At 38.6% G+C, this 11,899-nt stretch overlaps 1 protein-coding gene across 1 annotated transcript; it reads left to right on the top strand.

Annotated features, from left to right (window-relative positions):
• The first annotated feature begins 653 nt into the window (after positions 1–653).
• LOC131892539 (uncharacterized) lies at positions 654–3,781 on the top strand. Its single transcript, XM_059242345.1, has 4 exons — positions 654–1,398; positions 1,772–1,902; positions 2,536–2,762; positions 3,283–3,781. The coding sequence occupies exons 2-4, from the start codon at positions 1,779–1,781 to the stop codon at positions 3,580–3,582; spliced, it is 651 nt and encodes a 216-aa protein (XP_059098328.1). The 5' UTR covers positions 654–1,398; positions 1,772–1,778; the 3' UTR covers positions 3,583–3,781.
• The last annotated feature ends 8,118 nt before the right edge of the window (positions 3,782–11,899 follow it).

Raw genomic sequence — 11,899 nt, 5'->3', positions numbered from 1 at the left:
AACACTTGAATCTTTCACTGTGCTCAAGTCGAACAAGAAGACTTGCATGGCAAAAAAAACTCGCTCCAACAATAGTCCTACTTCCATCCTCAAACCGGACTCAATCCTGGTTTTCCATCCTAGTGTAAAGCCGCCCTAAGTAATACGGAACGAAAAGTTAGTCAGAACCAGTTTATTCATCGCGACATTGATGTTGATTGATGATTGATTGAAATCTTGGAGTGATTTAGATTCAATTTGGGAGTCTAATGTCGTGAAACCATGGCTTGAATTGATGGGGCTTAGATGGCCTGATATTAATGAGTCAAGTGTCCCGTCCCGTGATGAAGAGTGTCCTTGTTCAGAGGTTCCGTGGTTTTCAATGCATGAAAGCTAAGGTTCCGATTTTGGGAATAGCTGTTCGTTTTCCGTTTCCAACCACATTTTTTTTTTAGCGGTCTTCCTTACCGCTACCGGGATTGGAATCCCAGCAGTTCAAGACGAGAATATTATTTATTTTACTTGACTTTTATTTATATATATTATTTGATCGACCAACGAATAGGAGTTGGCTGATCTGGCTAATCCCTGAATATAAGGTTGATCCGGAATTTTAGTCAAAAACTTGTCCAAGTCTGACTTAAATCTTGCTACTGGATCAACCCCTACATAAACCCTACGAATATTTGAGGGCAGCAAATTGAACAATGAAGGAGCCCGAGAAAGAAGAGAGTTGGACTTCATTGTTTTAACTAGTTTGGATTCTCGAGGGCTTGAATGTGCTCTCAAAACGCACATTAAGCCTCTACGGTCACTAGAATTGACCCTAAATCCTGGGTTGGGACAAAGCTCATGAATGCTTTTGAAGACCTACAGTATCAGATACCTTTCGTACCTTCTCTGAGTACTGTACAATCCCAACCGTTCTAACCTCTCCCAATACAAGAGCTCTCTCATATCTTCAATGTTCCTGGTAAAACATCTTTGGACCTGCTCGAGCTTTTGCAAACCTGCTGAACTAATTGGAACCCAAATGGCGAGCCATATTCAAGATGCGGCTGAACAATCGACTTGTACAGAGTTAGCATCGTGACATTATCTCTGGACTTAAACGTGCGATATATCCAATCACATGTTTGAAAAGCCTTACCAACTTTCAACTGGATATGCTCATCGAACTTTCCATTATCTTGGAGGACGTTTTTTTTTGTTGTTCTCTGCCTCATTTCAGACTAGCAAATATGTTTGTTCTCATCAGGAGTAGGTGGAATCGAGAACACATTTGTTGACGAATCTACCAGTTTGCCTCTCAGCTATCAGTTTGCTTTCACCAGCCAACCATTCACCACTGCTCCTTACTCTCATCCGATCCAAAGGCATCTCGCCAGTTTCTTTTATACCAACCTTTGAGCAAGTCCAGTAAGTTCTTCGTCTATAATCATTTGAGTCTCGATTGGTCTTTCATTTTGCCCGAAATGTAGATGGCAGTCCAGCAGATCAAACCCACATTCATGGTCTACATAGCTCGGTCTGCCAACTCAAATTCGTTGGGAGACCACATATTATTTAAACCTCGAAAGGAAATAAATAAATATGTTTTCATAGTTCTGGGGATTATATTCCCTGTAGCGGTTGGAAAAGCCCGTGATAAAACCAAACAAAAAATAAAGATTGAAAAACAAACCAATTCTGACGAGTCTGAGCTTGAACCCTTTTTCGGAACATTTCTCCAGATTCACTCGTTTATACACTGCTAATCCGTTTTCCGTTTTCCAACTTACTTTCATTTCAGAATCAACATGATGATTGCAAATACATGCCTTTTGGTCACTTTAACGATCTTAATCCATGGACAAGTTGGTAAATCCCATTTCGCCTCCTTTCGTCAAGCCACTGACTCGTTAAAGAGTGATACCCCAAGAAGTAAGTGAAATTCCGTAGATATAGCTACGATATTGCCAAAAGTAATGGTGTGATCAAAATTGTCAGTGATGGGCGGTTCCAAGTGACCTTGGTTTTTGTCAAATTCACTTTGGTCACATTTATTCGGACTTTCATTTGGCTTCCCGTCCAAATGGGTCGGAACAGTTCAGAGTTAGAGGATCAAATGAAATCATTGATTTAATGTAGCCGAGCAATAATTCGAACTCAATGCGGTCTTTAGAAGTTGATTACTGCTTCTTCGACCAACTTCGACCGCCTTTGTTAACTTCACAAACCAGGTAGTGGATGATCTTTTGATCGTGTCAAATCGAAAATTTTCGACATACAAATGCGTGTATTATTATGAATTAAAGTACCCAGGGGGAGGAATGGCTGCCTTCTTTTTAAACACATGAAGAATCAGGAGAAAAATGAAAGGGAACAAATTTGTGCTCAAGTTTATTCACAAGTTTGTGCCTGTTTTAGACATCATGGATGCTTGATTGATGATTATTAAAGGCGAAAAACGTTGGAATCACGAAAGAAGAATGAAGTTTATTCGTCAATGTTCATGGAACTAAAGATCAATGGCCGATTCTTGATTTTGTCTTTGTCTTTTTTTACATTTTTCAGTCTCCGTTGGCGAAATGAAAGATCGTTTGGAATCCGATGAGGGCTCCGGAATAATGGAAACGATGTTAAATGTGGGAGAATGTCAAGGAACTGGCTCTGAAGTTTTTAACATTGACCTGCAGAATCCGAGTGGATGTTATATTTTCCAAACCACTGGATTCAACATGGGGGGATATCCGAATAATACAGGACGTTTTTCTCGATACTTCTGCGAATACGCCATTCAGGTACTTTGTTCTTGTTTCAAAGTTTTGCTTGTACACTTGGTGTCATGATCTCGTTGAGAGCGTATTGAGATGACCGTTTTATTATTTGACTAGAACGGGTTTATATACATGTTGACAAGAATGATGAGTGCGAGCATGAGCAATCACACCACTTGGTTTTAAAAGAGGGCTCTTAGATTTGAGCGAATAGGATAATGTCTACATAGAAATTGGGCCCACGATGAAAATGTTGATTTGTGATGGCTTTGTTGTCGAATTTTCCCGTAGATTTTTGACGAGCTCTCCAAATTGGAAACCCCAATTCAAACCACTTCATTTTGAAGGGCTTTTTTTGTCAATTGCAATTCCTGCCAATCTTTTGAGCTCAGAATCATCAATAGATCAAAAACACTTACATTTTCAGACTATTTTGAACATCTGTGCGGATGGAGAGCACATGAAACTGCATTCCTTTAATACTTTTACGCTCATTTATTCATTCTTTTTCTGTTTCGCTTCCAATTTAATCATGTCATTTCAGTTTGGGGCTACTGTAAGTGGAACGGTGACCGTTAAAGAAAAAGATTTCCAGTTCCAAGAACCGAAGAGTGATGGATCTTGCGCTGATTATGTAAGAGTTTTTCGTGTGAACGATGAACAGCAAGAAAATGATAATAGTGACTCCGATGACCGAAATTCGCGTACAGATGCCATTGATTATTGTGGCACAATTACAGAAGACAAGATCCGCGATTTCTCTACCAATAAATTTATCATTGCATTATACGCCGACGGATCAGTGAACGGCAACGGAGCCGAGATTGTTTTCTGCATTGATTAGAAGAGTTGGGGGTCAAAAGCCCGATTCTATGTTTTTACCACTTTTATGTACTATGAAGTGATTATTTTGGTTGATTTGTTTTTCTTTTATTTTGACAGACTTCATAGTTTCGAACATGTAGATTAAATGAAATATTTGGTGTTCATGTGAGCGAGCTTTGTGTGAAAATAAAGAACAGAGAATCATTTCAAGAACACAATTTCAGCCCTTTTGGTCTTATTCAAAACTAAAGATAAAGATTGAGTTGGAGTTCGTTTTAAAAGGCTCTTGGAAAGAATGCACCATACACTACATTTTTAACACAATGAGCGAGATTCTATCACTCGAAGCCACTCACTGATGACCTCTGTTAATTACTTGATAAGTGAAATTAAGTATAATTACGAGAACATGGGTTTGAAACAGGGATGAAAAATTATTCAAAGCCATTTTTGTCCACATGGCAGAAAATGGTGGCAGAAAATGGTGGCAAAAATTCCTTCAAAGTCGATTTTTGCCATCATTGGTTTGAAATGTTACCAACTACATTTGCAGCTACTTTTTTCTTCAAACTTGTGCAATTACAATGACTTTTCAATTGTGAAAATTCGTTTACCTTGATCTATCACGCTTTCTTTTCCATTTGTATGAGCAAAATGCTAAAAGGCATTTGCCAACAATTTACAGACCTTGTTTTGAATTTTTCTCGCTGATGGTGTTTACAATTTTGTGCCGCTGTGTTCACGAGAGGCCGGAAACTAAGTTTCCAGCCACTCGTGAAGAAAATAATAGACAATGTCTAACGTCAAATTTGGCTTTGAGTGTCTTGAGGGGAAATTAAATCTTGAAACCTGTTTCTCATATAAGAAAACCGTGTATTCAATTAGGGATCTCTAGTAGAAGAGTGCAAGCATGAAAAGCGACCCCTGCATGAAAAGCGACCCCTGACGGGCGCAGCCTCCAAGATCCAAGAGGCCAAATTTTATACCAATGGAAAATAATTGGAATCATTTTAGGTGACAATGCGTGCTCTAATCTAGCCGACGACTATTTTTAAAAGGGGAGGCAGTGTCATGTAGATTGTTGCTCCGGTGGTTTTTCTCTTGCTTTTTCGTTTGAATTTAGAGCAATTCAAGAAGTTCATTCAGATATCGACGGAAAGTCCAAGTAAAGCACCCAACTTACCAAAGTACCCAAAATCACCCAAATAGTTATTCAAGGTGCATTCAAGATGTCTTCTTGATCTCGTTGACTTTCTTCAAGCCTCACTTTTATAAACTCCACACAAGGAATGCCCCGTAATTGAATAAATAGCTATGCTTTTCATTAATTCAGAACGATTCGGTTCATTGGCCTAAGTTGAGGCAATGAAGGAGAGCGACCGTGGGTTGTCCACAGCATCCATTATCACGGGTAACAACGGTCATCCTTTCAACTGTTACATAGACCTGATAAGTCAATGGGCCAGATTTGGAAGCGCCAAACTCGCGGAAAAATGGAACTTCCCACCAACGGTTGCTTTTAACGGGAGTCAAAGGGTTATATCTAAACGGGTTTGGGCTCTTTGACATTTATCTGAGACTATAAATCCGATGCTGAAGAGCAGGACGCAAGAGACAATATTTGACAAAAGACCACAAATAAGTAGTGTTGGAGCAAATCGGGCAAAATGTGGGACTGACTGGAGGCTTTTGTTTTTCTTTCACTTCTTACCCAACTCCCCGATAATGGACTCAAGACCTGAGGATCACTTGTTTTATTTAGTGGACTCATTTCTAATCTAAACAAAATCAAGTGGTTCACCAACAAAACAGAACGCTCCATTCCTGCTACAAAACTATTGGTTTTGGTCCTTGAAGGATCCTTTGGTGACATACATGATGTCAAGTGGGGTGATAGGATAAGTCGTTCAAAGCAATGATCTCAAAAAAAACGAGACAAAAGAAAGAAAATTGCTTTGTCAGGATTCAGTTTTTGTAATACGGATCCGCTTTTCGATTCTAACCTGGCATGATATGAGCAGGAAATACGAGTCGAAATGTATTCAAGTGTTTTGAATACGCGAGTCACATGTCAAAACGTTTCATGATTTAGCTTTTAGTTTAAATTAATTAGTCTAACAAGTGGACTGATTTCCCCTCACCAAGCCACGCCATGGATGAGGAGAGTGATGCCTTCGTAGCTGCCCTTGAGTCCAATATGTGGTTTTTGATCTGATCAGCAGGAACATATGCGTGTATATGTAGAGGAGAAATTGGCTATTTTCGAGATCCATCAAAAATCTCTGATTGCCACTGTCATGAGAATTGTGTAATCACAGGCTCTTCGAAGTTCTCAAAAAATCACCAAACAATTGAAAGATCACGTTTTTCATGTTGGAATGGCCGTTTTAAGCCAAACATTAGCACATATTTCTCGTTAGTACTCTTCTCTTTGTTTTTTCTTATGATGGTATGACGTCCCTTGACGAATAACGAACTAGATTGGGCAAAAGAATGGCCTTACTTACTTACTTACTTACTTACTTACTTACTTACTTACTTACTTAAGGTTGTCATTTTTGTGTCTATGTTGAATGGTGTTAGGGGATCAACAGAGCTTACCTATTCTCTACAAATGAAATGCACCCTTAGTAAGTAGAGGCATGGAAGGCTCCACCTTGGACAGTATTGATGGGATGAAATCAGATTTCAAATTCAAGGTTGGAAGAGAACGTGAAAAGTGAGAAACACCCGCCTATTCCAAAGTAACGCAAAAAGTTCAGGTTGTGCCAAAGCAACCCAGGTTTCAAGGAAGGAAAAAAAATAGGATTACTTTTTAAGGCTAACAAATGGGTTTCGGACCAGTAATGTCATAGGCCATTGAAAATGTCAGTTTGGATCTCTATTGGCAGCCTCCCGTGATTATTAATTTGTTTTCCATCCATTGTCAAATATTGTCAATCTAAACGTCGACAGGTGCGAGACGTTGAAAGCGCGAAATTTGAAGTGACCGTCCTTTGAAGTTTGGAGCAGTGCTGCCAGATGGTGGTTTGGCCCGCCAGATTTTGCTACTTCTGGAGTTTTCAAACTCTGTCTAGTGGGGAGATTTTTCTTTCGGCGGGGAAGAGAAATCTGGCCGTTTCTGGCGTTTTTGAACCATGTGTGTGTGTGGGGGGGGGGATATTTTCAACATTGATGGATAGCCTGATTTTGGCGGGTTGCTGGCTTTTTTGACTGATTGTTGACGTCTTTTAACCCAAAAATCATGGAAATTGACATATTTTCCCCCGGCTCTTGGGACACTTTACAAGAATGCAACTAGTACCATGACAATTTTATCTCGTCACACTTTCAGTTTCATGCAACCATATATTTATGTACGGCACAGTTTTGGGTCTAAATTGACATGCATGTTTTGTGAGTCATGCTTCACTCGTATGGTCCTCAATTCATTTCTCTAGAAACAACTTTGACATGTTTAGTGCAGATAGAATACGTGCATATGATTAATTTTTAAATAAAGGTTTTCAAGTTAGTGTTATCTATTTCACAAGCTATCACAATCTAGGGACAAGATTGGCAATGCATTTTTTCCCTGAATTCATGTACTTGATTAAACATGCGATTTAACCTACCCTAGCCAAGTTTGACCTTAGTTAACGTCTTACAATATCAGTAGCAAAGGTCCCTATCCTGCGGCGTTAAGATATAAGGGCCCCTGACCTTGCTGGGTTTGAACACAAGGGCCCTTACCATACAGGGCTCAATGTGCTCATCGAGTTTACCGGTATCCGGAATAATCAATCCCAGATCTTCAACTGACCCAACTTGCTGAATGGTGTCGCCCCTGCTGTCCATGTATTTTGAAACCGTGGGGGACATTACAGAATGTCATAAGGTAAAATATAATACCATTCAAAGCCATGTTACTTACCCATGCCCATATGTATATATTTTCAAAAATGTATTCCAACCCCGAAGTGCAATCATCCGTTCTTCCATTGACCAAGTTGGTATCATCAGAATAACGAGACAAAGTGGAGCTTGTTGCTAGATGCTGTAGTGGCGATATAAAAGTAATAAAGAGTATAGGCCCAAGAATGCTGCCTTGCGGTACGCCCCATGATACAGTGGACACGTTACTTACCGTATTATACCCGATAATATATTGCTTACGCTTATTTTAATGGAACATAACACCACTTTCCCTTGAACAACAGTTGAAACTAAGCGCTAGAATAAAAGCCCGTGGTCGATTCAATCGGAGGCCTTCTCAAAATCTAGATATACTACATCCACCAAGTCACGAGTTTGTATTTGTGTTATTATACTGTCGAAATGCTGGATCAGTTGAGTGGTGATACTGTGAAGAGAGCGGAAGCCATGTTGCACCAAGGGTATAACAGCATTGCTATCTATGTATTGTATCAGTTTAGCTTTCATGATTTGTTTTCAAGTACCCTGGCAATATAGAACGTGAGTGGTATTAGTCGATGATTGGCTGGGTTGGATTTGTCACCCCCCTTTGAATATTGGTATGACGTGCGCCATTTCAAGAGACTTAAGAAATTCTCCCCTGTCCGGAATGTATCTCATTAGATAGGCAAAAACTGGAGCCATGACCGTGAAGCATTCATTAAGAATTGAGAGGTCACTCAATCAGAACCTGACGAGCAAGCCACTTTCAAGTCTTTAACAGCAGTTAATCCACCAAATGTCGTTTGATTAAAATCAATCAAACCATTGGGATTATTGTCGGTTGATAAATTTTGCAGTTTCATTGGAGAGGTGAAACTTCAGAAGAATGATCACCCACCATGTCTGCCAAAAGCTTTGGTTCGTGGACGGTTCTATCTCTGTATTCGAAGGGGCCGACTGGGACTTAGTTTTTCTCTTTGAGTTTGCAAACTTGTAAATGGCCTACGCATTCTTTTTTTACCTCTTGGACTACTTTCCTCTCCTTATAGAGAGCGCCAGTTTCGAGAGACACTTTATTATTATTTTCAACGGTGGTCAGTTTCCTTTTAAGATCAGTGATAAACGCATGACTAGAAGCAGTTTCTAACCTTCCGAAATCGAAGTTCCGAAATCTATAGCCACTGCCATCTACCAACTCAAAAGCACAAAACAGCAGAACGACACTTCAGTACATGAGGACTGCACTCAATATTGGCGACTGACAACGTGGAAGGTCTTGATTCCGTTGACAAACCATTTTATCGGTTTGGTCACGCTCAATCGCGCTTGGAGCCATTACGTATTCCGACGAAGAGACAAAAGTCTCTCTCACAAGATCGCAGAAAGTTGGAGCAGGTTCCAAGTCCAAACTGTGAGATTGTGAGGCTCGAATTTGCTGTGAGTCGCAGTTTAATCGACACATTGTGCGCAAATCTGTGTCGTGTAAGTGGATCGTTAAAAAAAAAAAAAAAAAAAAAAAAAAAAAAAAAAAAAATTTAAAAAAAAAAAAAAAATTTTTTAAAAAAAAAAAAAAAAAAAAAAAAAAATTTGTTTTAAAAATTAAAAAAAAAATAAAAAATTTTTAATTTTTTTTTTTTAAAAAAATTAAAAAAAAAAAAAAAAAAAAAAAAAAAAAAAAAAAAAAATAAAATTAAAAAAAAAAAAAAAAAAAAAAAATTAAAAAAAAAAAAAATTTTAAAAAAAAAAAAATTTTTTAAAAAAATTAAACAAAAAAAAAATTTATAAAAAAAAAAAAAAAAAAAAAAAAAAAATAAAAAAAAAAAAATAAAAATTAAAAAAAAAAAAAAAACACGAGTGGACAAAACGTATTTCCGTAAAGTAAAAAAAGGACTCTTCCCTTGGAGAGGATCGAGCATAGAAGGTGTGTATGCAATGGGCAGGCTGGCAAGGACCGTGATGGACTGGCCCGCAACCTGTGGGGAGGCCTACCTGTAACCCAATGGAAATAAGACTTGCTGCAGATCTGGGTAGCCCTTGAATAGAGGTTGATAAAAAAATTGATCGAGAACTAGATCAACGCCCACATATTCCCTACAAATATGTACGGGCAGCAAATTGAACCTTGAAGGAGCCCGAGAAAGAAGAGAAACGGACTTCACTGTCAAACTAATCGCGATTCTCGCGGGCTTGGAGTTGATCTTACTGATACATTTTTATTTCAGGAATAGTTTGTTCAAGAACCGACAACAGCAATGAAGCAATAGTTTGTATACCTTTTGTAAGCATGAATTCGTCTGGTTCAGGAAAAGCAACAGCTCGTTTTCATCAAAGCTGGGCAGGAAGATTAAGAAATTGAATTTGTGACATGTCAAGGACTTATTGTGGAAGAAAGGACAGAAAAAAAAGCCAAGGGCGGATGAAGCATACAAAAAGAGTTCAAAAGTAGATGCCGATAACCTATAAAAGTACGTAGAAGCAATAAAACCTCTTGCCGTCGGACTTGAGGTGACTCTTTGTTACGTCTGACCACGGACTTCTAGAGATATGGACTGCGAACGGAAGCAAAAACATCCTTCTCCTAAACCGCTCATCTTATTCCAAATAAGCACTTCATATGACCACAAGATCTTGTTGAATAGATTAATTCAGCCAAGTTTGAGCCCAAACCTATGTAAAAGGAACTCAGGAGACATGTTCAAAGTTATGTAGTAAACACTACATAAAATTTGAATTTTCGGCCTGCTCTTGGTCAGCTACATAAGCTTTCGACAACTTAACTTTGAAACGATTGACTTTGCATGTAAATGATACAAAATTGACCTACCGTTAATTGATAAGATCTACGTTTCTTATTTATTACTTTAATTCGAAAAGTGGCTCAGAGTGGCTGTGACCAAGAGCAGGCCGATTTGGCGGGAAGCTCATTCGCAGTCCATATTTCTAGAAGTCCGTGGTCTGACCAAGGAGTTCTCTAGACATGGAGGTGGACAGTGCCCAGAGGGCAGACAACGAAGGGCAATGTGCACTAGCTCTTCAGTAGGTCAAAAAACGTGTGAGTTTTGTTAAAACCTTGGTATTCAGATCAATAACGTTTATCATTAATGCTATTTTCATCACCATGTCTGGTGATATGTTATCAAACTGGGCGTAGAATGTAAAAAACTACCCGAAATGTAAAATAGCCAATGTACTACACTATTCTAACGTTTAATTCCCCCCTTTTTAACACCATTCTATCTATGGTCATTACTTGAACCGAAATCTCGTTGCTTTTGGCAGGTATACACGCTTTCAGCCATTAAAAATATAATCTAAGAAGTGTCGTGATATATAGTCTGCATGGGCTAAACAACAAAGTCCTTTTGGACAATGAGATAAAAGTGTCCGGTGAGAAGTTTTTTGTTACAAAACTTTTGCACAAAACTGTGCTGACAAAAATATATCTGATGCATTTAAAAAGAGGTAAGAGGACTTTTTCAAATGTACTTCATAATCAAAAAACCAAAACCACGAAGTTCACATCCATCATTCATATGAATTCAATATGTATCAAGGGTAAACTGATTTTTTTTTTGGTTTACTTCATTTCTTCCACTTTTTTGAAGACCATCATGATTGATGTGGTTTTGTAGGCCAAGTCATTATGCAGGCCAACAACTATCCAGTTTAGGCTCTAAATATGGAATGGGGGTCCAAGGCCTATATTACAAACACTTCACTTTAGTCAATAAAAATAGGAGTATGGGTCGTATGGGGTCCACTAGTTGGGTCTCAAGCTCCAAGCTATTCTTGTAGTGACTCCAAGACCAGAGGTTGCGCGATTCCCCAAACATTAACTTCCGTTAACGTTTGCATAAATCTTTTTTTGGCAAAATTGAAGTTCCTCCGGATGGACTGGCTGACAGTCAGAAAACCTGACGAGGAGGGTTGAATCTGAACCAGAACCGGATGGGCTAGACAAGGATGGTAAGTGTTACTATCTTCTGGTCAAGTATCAATCCTTGGTTGCCTGTACCCAGGGCATGGAGTGTAATACCAATGCAGCATTCCATGCAAAACGACAAAACAGAAGTGTTTTTTCCCATGTTCTGTAACTGTTTGCTCATATTCTATTTAAGAATTGAAAAATGTGTATCAACTATTCTACAATTTACAATAATCAGGCTTTGGCTCAGGTTTGTACCTTCAATTAAATGTCCGGCTCTAAAAGTAAATGATAGCTAGGGTCCAAAACATTAATGTAAATGTTTGTTTGGAAGCAAATGAAAATGTATTGATGCACTTTTTTTAACAAGACATCTATTTGAAAATCGAGTCAAATCATTTGTTTCGATGAAACAAAAGAGAAATTTAAAATGAAAGTATTACGAGGACGCCTTCTTTTTGACGGGGAAGAAAGACCGGTTTTGGGGAGAATGGGTCTCTTTCGATCCAAATTA

This window comes from Tigriopus californicus, unplaced genomic scaffold (assembly GCF_007210705.1).
Source record: "Tigriopus californicus strain San Diego unplaced genomic scaffold, Tcal_SD_v2.1 Contig200, whole genome shotgun sequence".
Taxonomy (NCBI): Eukaryota; Metazoa; Arthropoda; class Copepoda; order Harpacticoida; family Harpacticidae; genus Tigriopus; species Tigriopus californicus.
This window is presented reverse-complemented; position numbering and strand designations above follow the sequence as displayed.

Excerpts from the sequence above, each read along its gene's own strand:
- LOC131892539 (XM_059242345.1), top strand. The coding sequence starts at position 1,779 with ATGATGATTGCAAATACATGCCTTTTGGTCACTTTAACGATCTTAATC. Across the intron at positions 1,903-2,535 it reads AAAGAGTGATACCCCAAGAA|TCTCCGTTGGCGAAATGAAA; the intron begins GTAAGTGAAATT and ends TACATTTTTCAG. Across the intron at positions 2,763-3,282 it reads TCTGCGAATACGCCATTCAG|TTTGGGGCTACTGTAAGTGG; the intron begins GTACTTTGTTCT and ends ATGTCATTTCAG.